The sequence below is a fragment of the Sphaerodactylus townsendi genome, linkage group LG03, assembly GCF_021028975.2.
Source record: "Sphaerodactylus townsendi isolate TG3544 linkage group LG03, MPM_Stown_v2.3, whole genome shotgun sequence".
NCBI classification, from domain to species: Eukaryota; Metazoa; Chordata; class Lepidosauria; order Squamata; family Sphaerodactylidae; genus Sphaerodactylus; species Sphaerodactylus townsendi.
The window spans coordinates 99,074,130-99,098,272 of NC_059427.1; the positions used below are offsets into that span (position 1 = coordinate 99,074,130).

The following is a 24,143-nucleotide window of genomic DNA, read 5'->3' on the forward strand; positions in this document are numbered from 1 at the left end:
GGACTAGCCTTAATTAGTGTAGTCCTCACATCTCAAATGTGGCTTACTAGCCGGCTGGCAAGATGCTGAAAGATTCAAGTAACATTTCTAACTAAAATTTATCAAGCCAGAGGGCATAATTGATGGAAATGGGTTTAGCGCTTGGTTTTATAGCAGCTGCTCTGTATACTGGAACCCTGGTTCAGTCTCTGGTATCTCCAGTTGAAAGGATCAGGAGATGTGAAAAACTTCTAGCTTTTCATTGTCAGACAGAGCAGACAACACTGATGTCGACAGACTGACCAATGGTCAGAGTGAAGACAAGCTAGCTGGGACTTCAGTTCCTGGAAACAACTGCCATATAACCAGGAATATTGGCAACCTACAGCCATGTATTACCTCTGCTCCCTCACTCCTTTGGAGTGGGATTCACTTGGGGGGGGAGGGGGGGAATATAAAAAACCCTCAAGGAATGGTTCCGAAACCATCCATGAGTGGCTCCCACGCTTGCTATCCCCTGCTGAGCTTTACAAGGGATTTCTTGAGAAGTGGCAGCCCACTGGAAGAAAAAGGCATATGCAAGACTAGCTCGGAGGAGGGCGTCGCATCCCCCTTGAGTTTCTCTGCATCCGCAAGGCCAAGCAAGGCTCAGGCACGGAAAGGGTGCAGGGATGCAAAAACACATATGCAGAGTGTGTCATCGGCCCGCATGTTCGGGCCAGCTCCGGGTCATAAGGTGGGCTCGGGAAAGGGGGCAGATCGCGGCCAATGGAGCAGAGATATTTCCTCTCCCACGGATTCATTTTACAGGCAAGTGAGTGCGCGCCTTTTCTGTACGCCCCCCAGCCGGATCTCCGCCGCCACCCTTGCTTAAGTGCTCCAGCCAAAGGAGCCCGGAATTGCCGGGGCTTCTCTCCGCCGAGACTCCGTTCAAACCCCGCCCAGACGAGCCTCCCGCCACCAGGGCCCCGCCCCCTCTGCCTCGGGAGCCACGCCCCCTCTCGACAGCGGGCTCCCGGCTCCGCCCCGCCGGCTGCCCGGCTCCGCTGGTTGCTGCTGGGGCTCTTGCCGCATGCTGCTTCGTGCTGCTGCCGGAGGAGCTGGAAGATGGCGGAGCCGGGGCCGGACTGCACCGCGCTTCTGGATGAAGAGCTCTCCTCCTTCGTCTTCAACTATCTCACAGACAGTCAGGTAAGGCCTGCGGGGGTCAAAGCGAGCCTGCAGCCGGCACGTCAGGATCTGGCGCGTCCTGGGGAGTCGTAGGGACTCCGCGCGAAGGGGGAGACTCCGGGGGGCCAAGAAACCGGGCTTCTGAGGCGCAGGGTCCATCCCACGGTGCATCGAGGAGTCCGGGTTGCAGGGACCCTGGGCCGCTGAGGCCAGATATGTTCGGGTGCAAAAATCCCAAACCTACCGCGCGCCGTGAGATCCGGGGCTCAGGAGACCCGAATCCGTTACGCACCGGGGAAGCTGAGGCGCAGGAAACCCCCCCCCCCTCCCATTTCACATGCACGAGGGAGTTTGCACCCACTGTGCATGGGATCTGGGGCGCGAGGGATGACAGAGACGGCGGCTCTGGGGGCTCAGCTCCAACTTGTAAGTAGAAGTCTGGGGCACGAGGTCTCCGAAATAGCAGTGCACAGAAGCGGAACGGTGCGCTGGAGAGAGCCGGCTGAGCGGGAAGAGAGAAGGTAGGAGGACTTTTGCTTACTCCACAGTGGCGTCTCACGGCCCAGACAAGGGAAGATGAGGCAAGAGAGACACACGGTTGTCCTGACAAATTCCAGCACACCCGAGACTGGATCTGCGCAATCTGAGACTCAGGATTCCTCCATATCCCGGTCGGAAGGGAGGAAGGCGGGGAGGGGAAGCGACGCGTTTGTGCAGGCGGAACGCCCAGGCCGGCTGAGTAGCAACCAAGGCGGCTGCAGCCGGCAGCCCTGGAGGCTCGCGTGTGGTTCTCCTGCAGCAGTCAAAGAAGATCCGGCGGAAGGGAGGACAATGTAGCGGTCTCGCCGAGACACTTCTCTATATGGCCCTGCTGCCCCCCTACCCCAGTGCTCGGGGAACGGGAAGAACCGGCAGACTTTTTCAGCACCACTTGCACGTGGACTGGTGGGGTCACGCTGCCGGCGCTGCCCCAGATTCAAGCGAGCCGTCTGTTAGCCGCTTACTGTGCAGAATCCTTAGCCAGACGCGGCGTGCATTGGGTTGGAGGTGGCTCCGGTGGGAAAGCCAAGAGCAAAAAAGTCCGCTCATTTAATGCGCATCCCCCACCCCCGCGCAAGGCTTCCTTGCAAAGTGCGGCTGTGGCTTTCTGTACTAGGGTGGATGTGTGCAGGACCGGCAAGGCGACCGTCCTGACTGTGGAGCCACAAGAATAGACGGATGTTGGAGGTCCCGCCTCCTGTTAGGGCTTTGCTAGTGGGAGCTCTAATTTCTGAGGTTGCGCTCCGGGGCTATGTGGCTCGCTGCTTTCATACCTGCAGCTTTGGAGTGAGGGCGAGGGAAGGGGGGATCTTAGGTGCTACAGATAAGCAACTTGGCCGATCTCTCCCCATTTGGACAGAGCTGGCTGTTAAAATAAGATTAAGGGCTTCTTGGCAGCTCTGGCCCTATCACGAGCGAGCCAGGCCTGGTGCCTGTTGGAAGGATAGGAAGCGGACTGCATTCTTTTCTGAGAAGAGAGGCAAAGTGGGGCCACATGCTGCAAGGCTATTATGCGTATCTCAAGCCTGTTGCAATTGCAGAGTTTTCCATGGTTACGATTCCACCCCCCAGCCCTCCCCTTTTCCTCATAAGCAGAGATTACTAAACAGCTTTGATTTGGGAGGTGGCACATTTCTGCTCTTTTCTCTCTTCTCATTGTATTTATTTAGTTTCCTGTGAGAGAATGAGGTAAAGTTGGCCAAGTTTGTATCCCAAACAAGTGACAGAGCCTTGGAGTTGATCAGTCTGCTGTGTCTCTGGCAAGTGCATGCCAGATAGAACCAAGCTGGGCCTGTTCCAGGCTGGTCTCGTGCGGCCTGAGCACCTTCGCTCTGGTGCCAGCGCTGGCACTTTCCAGTTCATCATGGGACTTATTGGCTAGGAGCACTTTCAGAATTAACCAGCAGATGCTGACAGCTTGATTAAAGAAGCATGGGGAGCATATTTTGTAAGCAGGGTTCGTGTTCTGCCTTGAAAAGGGGCTTTTTATGTGATGCTGGAAAAACAGTCGGCTAAGAAACTCCAGTGGGCCAGTAGAAGGCATGCTTGCTTCTGAAAAAAGAATGTATTATAGACAGAAGAGTTCTGCGCAAAAGGCTCTGCCTGCCTGTGACAAATGGCATGATTGCTGCATCCTTCCTCCCTGATCATTGGATGCTGTTTGACAGCTGGGGCCATTGAGATGTGGCAGTGGGTCAGGCCCACCTGAGCACTGGATGTTGTATACTCATTATGGATTTCCTCAAAATCCAAGCTTTCTTCCAAAACCAAGAGAAGCTGTACTACCTCCATTCAGCTCAGTTTACCGAAGTCCCATCATTGCAACTGTGTAACTCATAAAGTATATTACAGTTGGGTTGATACTTTCTTGCTGCTGTCAGCCCCTTTCCTTTGAAAGGTACTTCTCTGGATGACACTTTCACGTCTTCTCATTGGTGTGCAAGGGTTAAAGTCTAGAGTGAAAATGGAGCTGCATGTGATTTCTGTTGCAAAAAGTTGTCAGTGTGCCTTGTATTTTGCACCTTAACCTCTGGTGAAACTGCAGGGAAGGCTCCAGCCTTGGCCCACCTGTCATGTGCTTTGTAATTATAAGCAGGAGGTGGTTCCTGGGCTTGTCTCTGACGTCTCTCCTATCCTAAGCTAGCCTCTGCTTTCAGTTGGGCTGTTGAGTTCTCACTGGAGTCTGAAAGCGCTGTCTGCAAAGCCCCCAGTGTTCCAACACAGGATCAGATTATCCTAAGAGGCTAAAATGTCAGGAGGAGCCGAGATAGTGAATATATTACCCAATCCTTTTGTGGAAACCCTGAATGGTTTTGGTGCTTCCTATCAGGTGTCGCATATGACCCCCACCCCTTTGCAGCAGCATTGGAGAAATTCATGCCAGGGTTCTCCTGAATATCACATAGCTCAGGTGAGCTAGAGCATTTCCACAGAAGTGCAGTGAAATTTCACCCTCATTTGCCTCACTTCTTTCAGTATGGAGCTTGAGGCTTGCCTTTCCTAGCTGTTCTGTATGGAGGGTAAGGATGCTTCATAAAAATAGCTGCATTGCAACAGATAGAGATTAAAAGCCTTTTTCCCTGCAGTCTGATTTTTCATCAAAATGAGCATATTGTGCAGCAGGGTGAAATCTATGATTTATGCACGAGCCAGGTTGATGCATTTTGGTCTTGTTTCAAGTTTGTAACCATCCGTTGCTAATTCATCAGGTGTTGTAAAGTGTCAGGAATTACTGGCGCCAATTGCTGAGGAGATAGGAGTTAGAGGCTGTTTCTCTCCAAGTGTGTGAGAGAGCAGTTTGACTTTTCCTTTCTTGATTTGTCTAAGGGAAGATAATAACAATGCAGGCTGCCGCTTGGAGCTTCCCCGGGCAATATTTCCTCCTTATTTTCTCAGCTTCTTGTTAGCAGCTCAATTAATTAACGTCTGGAGAAGTAAACTATTATTGACTAGAACAAAATGGTTTGTCTTCTCTCAGACACACACAGACTTCCAACTCTGCCATGGATTCTCCTGTTGCTTCTTTTGGCTGGCATGATCTATCGCTCTTTGAGTGTCTGTGTCTCCATCAGTTAAATGAGGCAAAAGGCTGCGTATTCTTTTTCTTGGCAGGCTGAGGAAGTTCGTCCTGGGTAGAGCAACATGCCAGGTGATTTTGTATCCTGGTTCTGAATGCCTGGGTTAGCTTTCTTTCATTGTTTGCGGAAAGGAAACCCCATTTTGCATTCTGCTTGACTTATTCCCTCTGTTTCAAAGGCTTATTGGCAAGAGGAAGCAGAGAGGGGGTTCTCTTTTACCCATTTCATGTTTCTAGCTCTAAATGTGTATTTGGTAATGCAATGGCTTCACCACCTCACTATGTGCCCAAACTCAACACAGGCACATTTCCACTCACATTTTGGCAGGCATCCAGGATCACGTTGCCTGGTCCCTACTTGTGACCTTGATCTTTTGAAGAGACTCATGGGGGCGGCAGTTGTCTTTTTTGGTTGCTTTTTTGTTTAATTTAGGGAAGTGAAAACAGATCCTTTCTTTTAAACATGGTTTCTGCAGCCTTGAAGAAAGACTTAAAACTGAGAGCAGGCCTTCATGGTCAGTCCTTCCTGGACTGATGCTGAAACCATTCCTGTATGTGGAAGCCTAACATATCAGCAGGAAGGATTCTGTCTTGATTTTCTCCATCAAGATTATTTTATACATGGTGGGGGAGCATTCAAATTGTTTCCAGAAGCCGCCTGAAATGGAGGAGACTACCACATAATTTTTTTTGAATATGTAGGTTGCATCTAAGTAGACTTACTTAGAGATGTTGCACTGGAATTAGTGCAACCTAGCCAGGTAAGTGTATACAGAGTTTGTGCAGGAATTCATGTGACTTAGAATCATATTTCAAGAAGAGGAAGAACCACTGCATTAGAAGGAGTGTCTTTGTGTCATAAATGAAACTTGCATGATAGCAACTTTGTAGCTATGGAGCTTGGTAGTTCTTGCACTTGGCTGGCAGAATGGTGCAGCTTTGCTGGCAGTTAACTATTTTTCCTACCACTAAGCCACGCAAAGTGCCAGTCAGCCAGATAATATTGGAATTGGCTTGTGATACTGCTGTTGGTGGCTGCTCCACATCTGCCGGTGGCTTTTTCTTGACAAACTAGATTCTCTGTTGGATATGTAGCACCTGCTCAAAGAGGCTGTTTGGGGGTATGGAGTAGTGGCAAAGTGAATTCTGCTGGAATATGAGCTGGTGGTCCTAGGTATCCAACACTCATAGGATTTTCCATCTCCAAACAAAAACTGCTTGATAGGCTTGGGCTAAATACCGCTTACTGCTTTTATACGTACAGCAGTTTTTGGCAGACAACTAGTGAGCACATTGGTATGGACCTTCTGTATCAGAGAGGCTGTCAGAGATTTAAAAGGACCATGGGTCTGTGTGGTTAAAAGGGACCAGAAGCCAAGATCACAAATTTCTTTTGCCTTCATCCCGCACCAGGAGACTGAGACCCAGTGTGTTTTCTCCATCTGTTGCTTCCACAACAGATGCTTTTTGGAGGGAGGCTTGCTTTTTGGCCTGCTGTATAGCATGAAATTGTTTTGGAGGAAGAAGCTCAGTCATGAGAGCCAGTGTGGCATAGAGTGTTAGAGTGGACCTGGGTTCAAATCCCTACTATGCAATTGGGCTGGTCACTGACTCAAAGGAAGAACCCTGTATGCTGCCCCAAGCAACCGGGAGGAAGGGTAGGATAAAAATGTGCAGGGTACAGATGATGATGAAGAAGAGTTTGGATTTAGATCACACCTTTCTCTCCTGTAAGAAGACTCAAAGTGGCCTACAAGCTCCTCTCCCTCTCCTCACAATAGACACCTTGTGAGGTAGGTGGGGCTGAGAGAGTTCCGAAGAAATGTGTCTAGCCCAAGGTCACCCAGCAGGAATGTAGGAGTGTAGAAACAAATCTGGTTCACCAGACAAGCTTCTGCTACTCAGGTGGAGGAATGGGGAAATAAACCCAGTTCTCCAGATTAGAATCCACCTATTCTTAACCAAAACACCATGCTGGCTCTCTATGTGTAGACATAGACCATACTGAGTTCTTTGGAGTTAGGATAGAATTAAAATCTCACAAGTTGTGCTATTAATATGGAAATGCACAATTATTTGTATTTTTAGGGGGTGGGGGAGCAAAGAGAAGCAATGTGTACCTGGTTGGTCTTGGACATAACTGCACCTAAACTGGACATAATAATGTCGGTCATCTTTGCTGAGCAGAATATAATAAAGAATGCAAATGTAAACATGTTCAACAGTCCTGTGACACATTGCAAGTATTTGTGGGATTAAACAAAAAAAGCTCACAGTTCTTTCCCCACTCCTTTTTTTGTTTAATAGGTTTATTGTTTTCCTGGCAATGTCTTGTACTCTTCCTGTTTCCTTGAAGGATTTCAAAGGGTTTCCTCCCAAATTTCTCAGCGTCAAAAAGAGCTCAAAGGAGAAGAAGTGGATCACTTCTGTTGATATGCATGTGATCCTGCATAAGAGAATATAAAATCACTAGAACTAGTGGGTTGCCCCATTTCCCCAAGCAGTTCTTCACCTTCTCTTCCATTTCACTATGAGTCAGCAACTTGCCATTTGTTAGGAAGGGAAGCTGAAGTTGTTGAAAGTGCCCCGACCAAACCGCTACACGAAGAGGCTCTTGGCTCCATTTTGCAATGGGAAGTAGATGTATGAGGAATGTAGTAGTGCAATTTCTCCTTCATTATTATCAGGATTGGATAGCACCATGCTACCCCTTCACCCATTTTATATTCTGGAGAGCAGTATCAGCTTAGTTTAGAATTGGAGTTTCCAACATGAGTATCTTTTTATCTTAGTATCTTTTTATGAAAATTATCTTTCTAAATTCTTTTCCTATGCATCTCACTTCCATCCTGAATTTTCCACTTGCTGTGTATCTATTAAGGAAGACCTTCTGTGTTAGAAAGCTCAGTTCCTATTCTGGATTGCTTTACTATCATCACGATGTTCTATAGATACATTCTTAAGTTGCAGACTTGTAAGTCACACTAACATCAGAGGGGCTTACTGCTTACTACATATGTCTAGCACTGGATATGCTAGAGTTTGTAGTCTTCTTTAGTGAGCCTTTGATAGACTTTACTTTGACAATTGTTAAAGCTCTGGTTAGCCTTCTGAAATTGTGCATTTGGTGGAATGGAGGGCATGGTTAACCAAAGCTCTGAGGGAGGTTTTTACATTCTCTGTGCTTATAGCCTTCTGGAAGTACATGGTGGCTTGGTCTTTTATGTCACTGGGGAAGGTTTCTAATCTTTCATTTTCTCAGTGCAACATCTCACCTTGGTTTGGATGTAACTGTGTAACTGAATCAGTGTAACGGTGATACTTTTGATTCAGGTTCTGAGTATTGACAATATTTGATCTGATTTTAGTTGCATGGGTGCTATGAAATCCTGAATTTTGTTGTTAGGAGCTAGGAGTGATACCAAATAGATAGGTACCCCATTTTAGCAAATAAAAATATTCTAAGCATTCGTGAACTCCTGCTTCGTTTCAGTGCAGTGGAGCAAAGAACACAACAGAAGAGGGAGTCTTCCTTCCGAGTTATTCTTTTACTAGACTTAATGAAATCTACCAGTTTTTCATTCTTTCTTTTTGCATTATGCTAGTGGAAACTGGAATATTACTACAGTGCTTTTTAACTACTGGGTTGCTCAGTGTGAATCATACTACCATTTAGGAGAAACTGGCTTAACTCTAACACAACACAACTTGGTGTGAATGATGTAATCAGTGGAACAATTGGTAGTTATGGAGTAATACATCAAGATGTAATGGGAACAGCAAATGCAGCTACCGTAGGATAAAACTCACTTCTGAGGGATAGCCCATCTATTTGGGTCAAAAGTAGACAATACAGGATCAGGGGGACCAATGGTCTGATGCTATATAATGAAGTTCACATGTTCTTTCACAAAATGTCATAGATGATAATAAAACAGACTTTCATGATGGGGTGGTGGCACCAATAATTTAATGGTAGAATGATTATTTTGGGTGATTATCCTTTGTATGCAGCCTTTCTGTTGAAGAAGGGATATTTCATACCGTACCTTTTTGTGAGTTGGGATGGGGATTTTGGATAAAAGTTCTAACTTAAGCATCTTTGCGATGGAAGTAAATTGGGTCACACTGGACGCTTACTGGATGAACATACTCAAGACTTACCAGCAAATTCCTTTTGGTTAATCTCTGTGGTCTTGGTTAACTGACTTGATAAGCTCATATAGCTGCTTTTTACAGGACTTGTCAAGCCATCTTCTTAAGCCAAGAGACTCTAGAGGCTTTTGCACAACTTGCATTTAGTTCACTGAGGCTTTTGCAAAAGAAATCCCTAAAGAATTGTGCCCGTGAAGAGCAACTATGGAGGTTCTTTTTGTGAATTGTCTGGAAAACATATCTCATCCGGTGGCTCCAGTCTCTGAATTAGTAGTGACAATAAAGGAATCACATTCAAAATACAAATAGTTAGGTTGTAAAGTACTTCCGTATTATGTGCTTCCACAAAGTAATTGTCACAAGCTGCTCAGGCTGTGATTTCACCATATAATTTTAAGGAACATAGTTCTTCAAAGAGACTGGTTGTAAGTGACCAAGGTTTCACTGACTGGTTTTGATTGTTTGGTATTGCGAAGAGAAGAAGGTGATCATTGAGGTTATTCACCTCTCAATCATTTAGGGTTTCCAAGTCAGAAATCAGTATAAGCCTTGGACAATGTATTCCCAACTTGTCATACTTGCTGGGTTGGGCCACCACAGTTTTTGCTGAGATCCAAATTACAAAGAATCAGCTGTAGTCAGACATCTACTAGCTTTTGCAGCCAAATGTAGTGATAAATCCTGCAGCATCCCAAAACTTGAGCATGAGTGGCAGGTGAAACTCATCAGTGACAAAATATTGTTAACCTCAGGTTCCTGTAGACACAAAACCACTCTATATGTGATAAGAAACATAGAACGACATAGTGGATGCATCTTTAGCTTTCACTTGAAAACTTCAAGTGATAGAGAGTCCATATCTTGAGCAAAATTGGTTCCATTGCATATTCAGCTTCAGTGACTGTTGTGCAATGAATAAATATTTAGTGGCGGGAGAAATGTCTTTCCTAATATATGTGAAAGTCTTTTTCAGATGCTGCCTTCACTAACTCTTCAGCCAAGTTCATTAACGTAATGGCTACATATATCCTCAGGAAGCAATGTCCAATTTCAACTTCCTAGCTGTTTCAGTCCACTCCCAGCATCCAGTGAAAGAGGTCAGGGAGACACAGAGCACAAGAGCATCACATAACATGTGTTTGCATGAAAAGGAAAAAAAAAACCTACTTTTGTCTCTCTTATAACAAATTGTTTGATCCAGAACAGAATAGAGAGTTTGGCTGCCGTTAATGGATACTTTCTCTGACTTAGGAATTAGTACTTGTGCTTGAAAATGAGAGTTTTTCAGTTTCGGTTACAAGTACATAACTATCATATCCAGACCCAAAGATAGATTAATTGATTCTGGGAAAAAATAATAAACAGGCACATTTGGTAGATGCGATGCAGCCACTTATTCAGCAACTTTATCACCAAACAGAAATGGTCAGAGGTAGGATGATACCTATGTATATCAACTTCAAACATTGGTTTATTGAATGGAAACTGGACAAACACTAATTCAACAAAGGCACCTGGTTAACATGCAATCAAACTTTGATAGACTTTGCAGTTGATCTGTAGATGAATGACTGAGAAACCATCAATTGAGAATGGATTATTGATTGGATTTTTTTTACAGTTGCAGTTATTATGGTACAAATTCTACTGAATTAGTCTATTAATCTAATGTTAGTGACAAAGTGCAGGGGGCATTGGTGTTGGTTCACTTTGAATTGCTCTCTGCCCTTCCTAAAAACATGGTCATCGATTTTGTTGCCATGTGCTTCATTTATTTTATTTATTCACAAAATTTGAATTCCGCCTTTCTTCCTTTGTAAGGATCACCAAGATGGCCAACAATTTAAAGCATTCATAATAAAATCACATTTTAAAACTACTGAAATCACCCAAACGCACATCAGTAAAACAATTGAAAACAGAGTTAAAACACACGCAAAGCAAATAGCAATCAAAATTCGTTGGTTAGGAAGGAGAGATCACTATGGAAATGCCAAATGTAACAAAAAAAGTTTTGACCCTCTGGTAGAAGACAGCAACAGAAGAGAACAGAAAGATTTTCCTGGGGAGAGAGTTCCCGAGCTTTGGTGCCATGATGGAGAAGATCCTCTCCTGGATTGCCATCCACCTAATCTCAGGAGACAAGGGCACCTGAAGGTAGGCCTCCCAAGGTGACTGTAATGGTCAGGCTGGTTCATGAGGGAGTAAGCAGTCGTTCAGGTGACTTGGTCTCAAAGATTTTGAAGATCAAGACCAACGCTGTGAATTGAGTTTGAAAACAAGCTAGGAGTCAGAGTAGAAGGGCCAGGACTGGAGTGATGTGTTCCTTGCAACCCACTCCAGGCAACATCCTGGCTCTAGCATTATGTGCCAATTTAGAGCTGGGGGTTAAGTTGAGATATGAGGTTTGGCAGATAGCAAACTGCAAATATGTTTTGTGTGATTTGGCTATAGAGGCACAATTTTTTTAGTGAAAGGCAGGGACGTAGGTATCTTTTCAGGGTATCTTTTTATGGGGGGGATCGGGGGTGGGGCCACACCCCCACCTGCCCCTAGGGCATGGCCATGCCTCCCCAAGCCCCACCCCTGGCCTAGCGCTTATAAAAGCAGCTCTCCGAGGCCGGGGATGGCAGACTCCCCTGCCCTGCCCCCCCCGCCCCCTACCAGCTGGGCTCCCAGCCAGCAGCCGGCAGTTCCTTCTGCCCTCCCCTCTGGGCAGAGGCATAGAGGGAAAATGAGCCCTGTGCAAAATCTGAGTTTTGCGCCCCCCCGCCCCCCGGCAGCCACTGTGATGCTGGAATCCACCCCCAAACAGCATCACTTTCAATAGAGAGCCCAAATTCTCCTTTTAAATCCACCTTAAAGGGAGAATCTGGGGTCCCTAGTTAAACAACATGGAAAGTGATGCTGTTTTGGGGTGGATTATCCCCCACCGTGAAACATCATCACTTTCAATGTGGCGTAGTGGTTAAGAGCAGGTACATTCTAATCTGGAGGAACCGGGTTTGATTCCCTGCTCTGCCACTTGAGCTGTGGAGACTTATCAGGGGATTTCAGATTAGCCTGTGCACTCCCACAAATGCCAGCTGGGTGACCTTGGGCTAGCCACAGCTTTTTGGAGCTCTCTCAGCCCCACCCACCTCACAGAGTGTTTGTTGTGAGGGAGGAAGGTCAAGGAGATTGTAAGTCCCTTTGAGTCTCCTACAGGAGAGAAAAGGGGGATATAAATCCAAACTCTTCTTCTAAACTGAGGACCTCAGGTTCTCCCTTTAAATCCATGCCGAAGGGGGTGGATTTAAAAGGAGAATCTGGGGAAATTTGGGGGGTGCCTGCTTTCAGAGGTGCAATTGTTAAGCTAGAAGCACCAAACTTTCCGGGTATCTTTAGGAGACTCTCCTAATGATACCTGCCAGGTTTGGTGAAGTTTGGTTCAGGGTGCCCAAAGTTATGGATCCTCAAAGGTGTAGCCCCCATCTTCTATTAGCTCCCATTGGAAACAATGGAGGATGGGGGCACCCCCTTTGGGAGTCCATAACTTTGGACCCCCTGAACCAAACCTCACCAAACCCGGGTAGTATCCTCAGGAGAGTCTCCCAAACAATTCCTGAAAGTTTGGTGCTGCTAGCTCAAACAATGCGTCCCCTGCAGGCCAAAAACTGAAAAAAACACTAAAAATGTTTTTAAAACCCACAAACGGAGGGGCGGAGCTTCAGACATGAATGGGGCGGGGTGAACCCGAGAACCCCCCTCCTTACCTACGTCCTTGGTGAAAGGGTTTAATTTAAATGACTGTTGGTCTGTCTCAGCCATACCACAGAAGGTATAAATATTTCATGTGTATGAAGACAAGCTGTTTTTGTTTTGCAGAATGGGAATCTTTTGAGACAACTAAGCAGTATCTAGAAAATAAACTTCCCACCTTTATCAAATGTTCTGATTCCTTGTGTCTTATTCTGCTTCTGACCTTTCTTCTATTCTGCCTGCCTGTCTATTGTTATGAATGATTTACTACTGTTATTCTTATCCTGTTTATTTCTTGGTTGGGAACTGAACTGGCACCAACTTTATTTTCTCATTGCTCTAGCCTTTTGAATCAAGGATTTGATTATACTGATTTCTCTTTTCCCAGTAGCAATTATTTATTTACATGTTGACATTATATCATATTTTAATTTAGTGCTTTCAGAAGGCTCTGTATTGGCACACTCAGCATGGGTGCGTGTGTTGTAGAGGATATCTGTTTATTTATACTGCAGGAGCTAGGCTAATTGTTTCAGTTGTTCATTAAGCAGTTTGCATCTCTTTGGTGCATCTGGATACTATAGGCTACCTAGCCTCTATTCCTGTCTCTCAACCTGAATGTGACATTTATATTATGTCCCATGAGTTCTGTTTACATCAGTGATACATATTATATTGAGGGTAAAGGCTAACTCTATTGTGTCTGAATGGGGGTACTATGAATACTGCAGAGGTCCTGACCAGGAATGTGGAAGAAGCCTTGGGGAAAGAGGGTTAGTACTTAACTTCTAATGACTGAGCAGCTGGGGCTCAAGTTCTCCCGGGACTTATACCTTCTGTCCTGAAAACCCTTCTCTCTGATCCCAGATCTGTGAGGACTGATTATGATCTGTAAGTGCATGTTCTGTGGAACATGAGGCTGACCCTTGTAATAGCAACCCAATGTTGACTTTTCTCTTAATGTGTAGTAGAGCTTAGCCCATTTGTTGACATTTCCCCCCCAACAATGCCCCGTATCAATAATTTTCAAACTTTTTGGAGTAGGACCCACATCTAAATGTACTTTTCGGGATTCATGACCACCACTGTCAGTGTGGATCTGGAAGAGATATAGGCTATGCTTGTTTCAAAACAACTTGTGGATAGCTGACAGATGACTGGATCAAGCCTAAACCTTGTGAATGGATGGGGATGCAGGGTGAAGGAGAAGATGAGGAGGATACAGCAGCTGTAGCCTCTCTTCTCTTTTTTCCCTCTGCAGGATGATTTGGGGGAAAGGGGTTCAGTGTGAAACCTGTATGTTTTCTGTATGAATTATGCTCAGCCTTTTCTTTAAGATTAGTTCTTCATAGCTTTTGCGTTAGCTTTCTTTCTTTCTTTCTTTCTTTCTTTCTTTCTTTCTTTCTTTCTTTCTTTCTTTCTTTCTTTCTTTCTTTCTTTCTTTCTTTCTTTCTTTCTTTCTTTCTTTCTTTCTTTCCAGGCTTCTGAGTTAAAGCTTTCCTTCATTCTCAATGTCCTTAAAGCTAAGTTGTTGTACAACTTTGCTCTTATTCTCTACTTCATTTGAAAAGCAGCTGCCTTCCTTTCTTAATCCTGCAACATGTTAAAGTCACATCTAGTGAGGATTTTGTTGTCTTAACTCCCTCTTAGACATCCAAGCATAACCTCTGATTTTTCTGAGGCATCCTAAAAAAGACCCTGAGATACCTGAGCATTTTAGAGCTTCCTGGTATTAATTAAGTTGAAAGACAGTGTAGTGCAGTGGTTGAACTAGGCCAGGAGAAAACATGGAACTGACTAGATGACTGTGGGCCATTCATGGAGTTGGATCCAATCACACTTTTTCACTGGAAAAGGTAAGGATGAGGTCCTCTTTGACCACCAAAAAAGCAATGTTAAGGCTTATGGGACCTGCATGGGCAAAAGCCGCAGGGGCTGTAGTAAGGTGGGGAATTGATCGAAATTAGGATCCAACCCAGTCTCTCTCAGCCTAACTACCACACAGGATAAATAAATGGAGGAGAGAAACCTGTATGTCACCCTGACCTCCTTGGAAGAAGGGCAGTAGAAAAATGGACCACCATTTTTTAAAATAAAATTATAAATTTTATTTATAACACCTGGAATGATAATTTATAATACTTGGAATTATTCTCTGTTATCACTGATAATTATTAGCATTCAGTGTGAGATAGTACATTGTTAAGTTGGGGTGACTTTGGAAATGAAAAGTCGACCATAGCTGGGCAAATTGTTTTCATGAACATGAGAGGCATGTTAAAGAATCCATGCTGCCCAGCTCAGCCATGTGATAAAAACACTCCTGCCTTTCATATGAACAGGTTTTGTGTTCAGTCAGGTCTGATGGAGAGGTCAATAGTGACATCTCAGAATAATGACGTCTAGGGCTTGCAGCATGGGTGACATTTGGTGCAGTAGAAGGACAGTGCAAGGCAAGTGCCCTTCATTGCCCTAAGATGTAGGACACTGAGTCCATTAAAAATGTGTTTAGCACTTTTAATGAAAAGAAAAGAAAAACTCTGCAGTTTGCCCTTTAAAAGCCTGCAACAGAAAGGCAACTAATAGATATTATTTCCTGTTACTTAGGGATGGCTTCCTGGGGCTGTTTTTAGCTGATGCATCATTTAGTCGTTTAACTGAAATATTTACAAGTGACAGTTTGGGAGAGACCATAGAGATGTCAAGAAATGTCCTTCTAAGCTCCTCTTCAGGTTGTAGCGCTGGTTCTCCCATCACTAAGAATCAGCTAATCATCCTTTCTCTTCATATAGTAGTGTGCTGCAGCCAGAGCTCACTGGAACAAATTTTGCTCCAGAGGATATGGATTCTCCGGCACTGGAGGTTTTTAATGAGGCTACAGAGGCTCCTGTCAGGGAATATGATGCATTAGTTATATAGTACAACATGCAGGTGTGATTTATACCTCCAGTTGGTGATATAAGTTATCTGAGGGGCATCCACACAGTGTCATGACTGTGTAGGGACCAACCCATCACGGCTTTCCCTGGGGTATGATTTCTTCCATACCTGGGGTTTGACGTCGTCTCATGTGTATGCTTAGCCCAGGGATAGGGAACCTGCGGCTCTCCAGATGTTCAGGAACTACAATTCCCATCAGCCCCTACCAGCATGGCCAATTGGCCATGCTGACAGAGGCTGATGGGAATTGTAGTTCCTGAACATCTGGAGAGCCGCAGGTTCCCTACCCCTGGCTTAGCCCTTTGGATCCCTTAAATGGGCTGGTAGAACTGGGTACAAAGGAAGGGGAATTTCTTATGCTGGGATTGTATCATAGCATCTGGCCTGTACCATATTGTGCTCCTCGCTGTTGTGCCATTATTGTGGCTTGGTGACAAGAGTAGATAATGCTACATCACAAGGCTGCATAAGTAGTAATACTAATTGCAATGTGATCTCAGCAAGCAATGGGGATGAAGCTTCAGTGCTCATAGTCCTTCTATTTGGCCTCTGTTTTGTCTTACTCCAGTTTTGAACTTGAGGAGAGAATTGATTTTCTGCACTGGGCTTTGGGGGTGATGATAGGGAATGAGTCTCGCTCTCTCCTTCTGCCTCTCAGCATCTGCCACAAATTGAGAGAACAAATCCTCTGAAATTCAGAGGAAGGGTAGACTTGTTCTTTTTTCCAGCACATGCTGAGCTTTGGAGACCCTGGCAAATACTAAAAGAATGGTTCTTGGTGCTTCTAAGAATCTCCCAGCAAAAGTAAGAAGCTGGAGCAGTGGAAAATTTCTAAATTAAAGCATGAAAGCATTTCAAAGTGTGATCTGTATCTCAATCATGGTGTGGTATCCAGTTGTCTTTCCTGCAGGTGGTTTGTTTGGACAGATTGCATTTTCCCAACACTTGGAAATGTAAAGTTATGTTGTTGGGAAAATGTAATTTGCCACTCTTGCTGAATGGAATATGACTATAAGTGAAGCAAATATCAATTGGTTAGTATTTATTATACTACAGTTCTGGATAGGATGAAGCAGATACTCCGGAGAATGTTACAGCAGTATCCCTTGTTTCCACAACTCAGTGGGGGTTCCTTTGTTCTTTGGAGGAAGGGTAATATTTTCAGCTAGTCATTCAAAGTTTGTGATGTCTGTGGCTGGTGAGTACATCAGAAGAAGAGCTGGTTTTAATGACAATTTTATACCCCATTTTTCTTAACCTTTAAGGAGTCTCAAAGCGGTTTACAATGCCTTCCTTTTCTTACAAGAGACACCTTGTGAAGCAGGTGAGGCAGAGCAAGTTCGGAGAGAACTGTGACTTGCCCGAGGACACTCAACAGACTTCTTGTGCAGGAGCGGAGAATACAAACCTGGTTCACCAGACTAGAGTCTGCCACAGTCTTGGTTTTTAGTGTACAGTATGTATTTCCTTTTTTTCAGGGGCTCTGCATTTAGGAGTTGTTCTTTGCAATGCAAAGCTGCAGCCACTGAAAGGCATTCAATTGCACTAGAGCAGCACTGATACTGCTTTGACGCATATCCTCTCCATTTTGGTCTGGGGCTTGTGGTTAGCCATTTTCTCTGGAGAGAAGCATCATTTTTTTGCCTAGGTACCAGTGCAGCAACAGGAATTGGCATGAGGCACCCTGTGTGTGTGGGTACTTGGTCTCAGGATTTACTGATTTAGACTCTGTTATTCAGCCAAGCTGCTGGGAGTGCTAGCTGATCAGTCTTGTGATTTGGTCTCTGACTGACTGGAACATTCACAGGATAAGGCTTGCTCTATATTTTCCACAGGGATGCAGAGAATCCCTTGGTTACTTGACTGTTTAGCTCTGTGATTTTCCTGTTGCCTTTTAAAGGCATCAGTTTGTTCATGAAGGAAATTTGCTCAGAGGTTTGATTCTGTGAGGCCTGTTGGCCTCCTGTGGAAAAAAAGACTTTTTATACTATCTCTGTCTCTCTTTTACACACACACACACACACACACACACACACACACACACACACACACACACACACACACACACACACACACACAGAGAGAGAGACAGAGACAGAGACAGAGACAGAGAGAGTCCTCCTATTGCCACACAAAATGATGTTATTGTATTGTCAAAGGCTTTCACGGCCGGAATCACTTGGGTGCTGTGTGGTTTCCGGGCTGTATGGCCGTGTTCTAGCAGCATTCTCTCCTTGCCTGCGTCTTAGCCTGTGGCTGGCATCTTCCAGAGGATCAGAGGATCTGAAGATGCCAGCCACAGATGCAGGCGAAACGTCAGGAGAGTATGCTGCTAGAACACGGCCATACAGCCCGGAAACCACACAGCACCCAAATGATGTTATTCTTTTCTATTGAGGTTCCTTGCTTGCTAATTTTCCAATTTATTGACATCCTGTGGCACCATGTAGCATCATTGTTGAACTACAATTCTGTGACTGAAAAGTTTGTAGTTGTGTTTGTGCAAATATGTGTATATTTAGAATTGATGGATTTTTCGAACTATTATGCGTGTTGACTGTGAGAAGAGGTTGTGTTTCTTTTCTTTTCTGTTGGTTTTATCCCCAGTGGCCGAATTCTTGGAACTGAGTTCCTTCCCCTATAGTTGCATAGCTAAAAGCAAGACTGCAATAGTTTGAATACTGGGTTGCAACTTCCCCCAACCATGAACTTTGTGCCTTACTGTTGGGTAACTATAATCTTTACACATCAGGGATTAATGGGGAAGGAATTTCTTTCAAGTTAAGGCATTTCAGGACAGACTGGAGCCCATCTTCCCACATACATTGTGGTGATGGGGGTTTAAGCACAGGTATGCTGATATCTCAGATCTTGCTTTCATTTGCTGTTTTTTTCCCCACTACCCAATTTCTGCTAAGGTAGACAGATGCTGAGATTGTTCCATCTTCTGTCAGTAGCCACCTGGTCTGTCTGGGCCTGGAGGCTGAGAAAGTAAGCCTCTGCAGTATTATGCTGTGCCATCAGAATCTGTCATGCGTACAATGCAATAAATAGGGCCATAAGCTTTTTATGAAGTCTATTTCCACTCTTGGATCTGGGATTTAATGCATGGCTGCTTAGAGAGGCTGAGGATTTCAGAGGTCAGCCAGGCTAATTGCAAGGCTGAGAGCTCTCAGGACAAGCAAGGCTGCAGAATACTATGCATGCTAAGCTAACCATGAGAGGAGGAAAACAAAGCCCACCCTGCAGAGATCTGGCTGCAGTTCTTCCCTGTCTACATGCCCATTCAGAAAACAGGCACAGGTTATGTCACATTGCATGTACTTTCCAGAAGGTGATCTGAAGCACAGTGGGGTTGGAGAGAAGGGCCTCTTGAAATCTCTGGTTATGTTCGGTAACTAATGCAAGCTTTTTGGGGTGAGGGACAGTGCTCATTTCTAAAAGACACATCCTCCAAGGAGAATGTGGTGCAGTGTGATTTTTGTTTTCTGACATGCATGCCTATAATTATAATTTGATACAGAACAGTGTTGCTTGGACCTTGGTTCTTTGATCACTGTAAAGTGGTTCAGTGCAGATGTGAGACCTCTCTTGGAACACTTCCAAAATTGAGTGAGTGGCAGGAATCATTTAGAACACACATACACACAAACTAGGTAAATCTAATTCTGAAGGGAACTTGAATGCGGTGGGCTTTCTGTGCTCCTGTGTGAGAGAATTCAGATAGACATTAAGAACAGGACTGTCCTGGGTGATTTTCAGATTTGTAAAAATATGTCATCTCCCTTGTACTGAGGTGTTCAATCAACTGCCAGACAAAGCACAAGTGCAGAGAGCAAGTGTCAGCCATCTCTCATCTGACTAGGTCCATGATGTTCCGAGTTGTGAACTAAGGTACTTCTGGACCATAATCCTGGAGGCAGACCAGTTATTATAGCTTGTAGGAAAAACAATCACCTGGCATTTTCTCTAGCCTGTGTAAAACCTATCATGTGGCATGAAAAAGAAAGCAGTGACTTTTACTGAAGAAGATTTTCCCAGTATTTATTTGCCTCATCCATGCGGGGTGCTATTCAGTGCATGTACCAGGTGGGGTTGCTTCTGACTGAAGCTTTGTTCAGCAGTTGCATTAAAGGATTCTACTTGTTATCTGCTGTCTAGACTATAGATCCGAAGGTCACAAATGGCTTAAGTACTATGAAGAAAGCATTGGGAAATAGCTTATGCCCACTGCAGTTGTCATGTTCTGCACACCATAGGGTTGCCAAGCCCCTATTGGTCTCCAGTGGCAGATGAAGAGGTTACCAAATGCTGGTTGAGAAATCCTGAAGATTTGGGAATGAAGCCTGGGGAAAACAGGAACATGAGAGGGGTGCAATGCCACAGAATCTACTCTCCAAAGCATCTATTTTCTCTTGGGAGACTGATCTCTGTAGGGAGGCTGACATCCCTAGCACACAATAAGTCAGCTCTGGGGGCAGAATATGAGGTCTGACAACCAGAAGGATTTCAAAATCCAACTGAGCCATCAGCTCTTTGGTGAGAACCTTTTAAAATGCAGAAGAGTTTCCATAGTAGATAAATGTGGAAGTAACTTATTGTCAAATTAGGGATATCCCCATTATTTCTCTTTTCAAATTCCAGTGTGTCTGCATATTTTCTGTGACAATCCCCTTGCCGCGTTGTCTTGAGAAGAAGTGATGATGTTGTCATGGTAACCAGAATGGCTGCAGTCTCCTTGTGCAGCTCCCATGCAAGACACACCAGTAATCAAAAATAATAAGCCCTTGCTCATTTTGGTGAGGAGCTGATCTAAGTTTTACAGTGGGATAGGAGAAGCAGATGTTCGAAAGCAGAGAAAGTGAAGTTGGATACTAGGGTTCCTTGCCTTGACAAGACTTTGAAATTTCAACTATAACTTGTGACAGAAAGTTCTGGAGAAAAAATTCCATGTGATGTTTAAGCGATACCTTAGTAGCAGTTTACCTGGCAACACTGAAGATTCTTTCACCAAAGAAGTCATATTGTTCCTATGAGGAAGATTGCACTAGGAATCAGATTGAAAGATAATTGGAATGAAAACAGTGTGACCTACACACTGTTGCTATGGTTTTTTATAGTGAGAATCACAACAGCCCCTTCTTAAAATGTAGTGAGGCCTAATTTATTCATGTCTGCATAGTAACGGGATCCTCTAGGAAAGGTGTTATAGAAAATTAAAATATCCTCCTCCTCCATATTTATTTTCAGTTCTCCTGTTCCTATATTCATTCATAAGAGCAGTGAAGTGCCCAATTTTGTCATTATGCTAGTGTGTACATCTAAAGACAGTCCACTAAAGTCCCTGGAGTGTGCAGGAGTGAGATCTATATTTCCTCCCACTCACCAGATTGTTCAGTTCAGTATCTTGCCAAATTTGTTTTGGGTAGTGTGGGAAGCAACTGCTTAAAGTCCTCTTTATCAAGCTAAAAGCAAGATTGTGTTTTCCAAAGTGGTTTTTCCTAAAAGTGATCAATCATATGACTTCCTTTCCCTCCTAGGGGTATCGTCTTTATCTTCCCTCAGTCTCAGACTGCATCAAACACGTTAAATCTTCTTTTGCATATTTCTAAGGAAAACTGATTGGCCTTTTTCTTAAGCCAGTGCCAAGAGCAGAATTGGTAAGAAGTGGAATTTGCACAACACACCTAAGAGATGCTTTTCTTTTTTCTTTGGTCTTTTATAATGAGACCCGGATTACTTAACCCTAAATTTTGCCCCATAAACCTTTTATTTCAGAACCTCTGAAAGCAAAATTTGACTTGAAGATGCTGGCAGGTACACTGTTCCTAAAATAACACAGTTCTTTACTTGGAATCTGGAATCATGGTAGAGAATGATAAAATTTGCAATAAGTTCAGTAACCTTTGGTTGTGTGTCCCTTTATTTCCGTACAGTACAAATGAAAATGGTATTTACAAATTCTATTTCCAAGTGGGGTAGCTGAATTAGTAGGCATTAACTAGAACCACAGAGTCTTTGACATTCTGTTTTCATGTTTGAGTAGAACCAATGTAGATTTCAGTTAGATTGAAAGCCCATCCAGACAACTATTTCACTACACGCCAGTTCTTGATGTTGGTAAAATCCCCCCTTACTACTTTGTGGGATAATACAAACAACAAAACTGACTTCTCAGACTGCCTTCACACTCTTCAGTTAGGCTGTATAATGAGACTGTAAACTGGTAGTGATCTCATAGGCTTCGACTCAGACATACTGAACCAAGGGTTTTAGGTTTGCCACTGTCAGCTTTTGGAAGTGGAGCTGGCATATGAACACCAGTTTGATGGTAGAGCACATACTTTGCCTGCCAGTGGCCTCCCAGGTTCAGCCCTGGCATCCCCAGTTAAAGGATCTCAAGCAACAGGTGCTCAGAAAAACCTTTCTCTACCTGAGACTTTGGAGAGCTGTTGCTAGTTACAGAGCTTGATGGACCAGCAGTCTAACTTGATAAAGCCAGCCTCGTGCTCTCGGTTTGTCAACTAGTTGGGATTCCATTTGACATTGGGATCTATTTTTCAACTTACCGTATGAGAAGAACCAGAGGGAGATGTCTGGAAATGTGTATTTAACAAGGCTCCTTTTTTCTTCCTCCTCATCTTCAGGCAACATCAAAAGGTGGCTCTTCCATCTACTTCTCTGCATTTGTTTGCCTTTTTGCTTTCATTGTGTATGTCCTTTTTTGGCTTTTCCCCCTTCATCCCGTGTTTTGAGGTCCCCTTTGTAGAGTGACAAGGAGGAGAAGTTTCCTGGACCCTTAAATTGAGTTTAACAGGGACAACATTTCTTATCCCTGTGCAGCTAGCAAATGTCAAAATGGTTTCTTCAGCACAATTGTTACAGCCCAGTGCTGTGTACCTTTAGTCGAGCAAGTCCTTCAGATCTTGCTGAGGCTTTTTCTCAAGCACCTTGGCAGAATGAAAGGTATGGGAGTTCTATACTCCTTTGGAACATCTTGCCCTTCTTACTGTGAGCTCCTTTGGAACATCTTGCCCTTCTTACTGTGATGCTACATGGGAAGAATTTTCACATTATGGACCCCATAAGCAATTGTGCCATAGTAGCTAGCATGACACAGCAGGCCAGGATCCTGGGAGATCCAAGTTTGAATTCCTACTCTCCAGGAAGACTTGCTGGGTGACTTTGACCCTCTTGGTCTAATTCACCTCACAGATTTGTTTTGAGACAAAGGAAAGCAGAAGAGTTATGTTCTAAGCTGCTTTTAGTCCCCCTTGGGAAGGAAAGTGGTAGGAATGAAGGAATGAATGAATGAATGAAGGAATGAATGAATGAATGAATGAATGAATAAATAGATAGATAGATAAATAAATAAATAAATAAATAAATAAATAAAGGCATTAGAAATGTGGCATTTAAAGGAAGTTTATTTTGAAAGAAAGTGTGTGTGCGTGTCTCTCTCTTCTACTGTAGTATAGAATTTTACAGCAGGAACAAGGGTTTGAACTTTGGCTCTTGTTCCTGCCCCTTCGTTTAAGTGGAGCTACCTACAAAATAGATTCATGAAGATACATGCAACAGATACACTCTTCAGAAGTAAATTTAAGGGAATACGTCTGAACAGCCCTTGCTGATGAAAGGGCCATGTGCGCATCACTATGCACGCACAGGCATGTGTATGTAAGTCTGCATTTGCATCTGTGTGAGAAGCAATGTTCTTGCCATTGTCAGTAATAATTTATAGCCCGATTTAATGGATGGCTTTGGGAATCTGTTCCAATTCCATCTTCAATCTGACATTATAATTAGTGCCACCTGCTTTCTTTCCTTTTCCCTTTCTCTTGTGCAGCAGTACAAGGAAGAGGGAAGGGCTGGGGGTGGTTCAACCAGTTGCTCAAAAACCACACTTGCACTTCTGGTAATTGCACCGTTTCAAAAAAGGAAATGTGGCTGCAGATGTGAGGAAGCCCCAAGTGTGAGGTTTGGTAATGAAGTGATCACATGATTTGTGATGGGCCTGATCATCAGAAAGTGGTTCGATTCTCCTGAGATACCTACCACTTCCATCCACTCAGATATTTATACCCTGCTTCTCTCCCCAGTTGGGATCCATGGTAGCTTACAACATTGTTTGCCATACCTTATCTCATGAGGTTGGTTAGGCTGACTGGCCCAAGGTCACTCAATGTGTTTTCATGGCAGAGGGTTGATTGGAATCTGGGTCCTCCAGATTCTAGTCTGACACTATTATACCATTCTGGCTCTCTCCTATGTCCCCTTTTAATGGACATAATAAAAGTTACTGGTTGTGTTTGCCAGTAGGGAAGAGGCTGGATTGAAATTACTGTTAATGCTGAACAGGTTTTTAATGAGATGGGAACTGAATGGAGGTGTTATGTGGAAGAGAGGAAATCGCTCATGTAGTAGCTGCAGGATTGGATCTGGGTGCTCAGTGCTTGATTGTACTATGGCTGCAAGCCACTCCGTCATGGGGTTTGTATTAAGGGACTAGGATGATATTTTTTTTTAAAAAAAATGATGG

General features: G+C 44.2%; 1 protein-coding gene across 1 annotated transcript in view; it reads left to right on the forward strand.

The window, feature by feature from the left end:
- The first annotated feature begins 1,049 nt into the window (after nt 1-1,049).
- Nucleotides 1,050-24,143, forward strand: part of PPARGC1B (PPARG coactivator 1 beta) — a 139,360-nt gene continuing 116,266 nt past the window's right edge. The window contains exon 1 of the mRNA XM_048490575.1: nt 1,050-1,170. Within this exon, the coding sequence (XP_048346532.1) occupies nt 1,087-1,170 (84 nt within the window). The 5' untranslated portion in view covers nt 1,050-1,086. The remainder of the gene's footprint in view (nt 1,171-24,143) is intronic.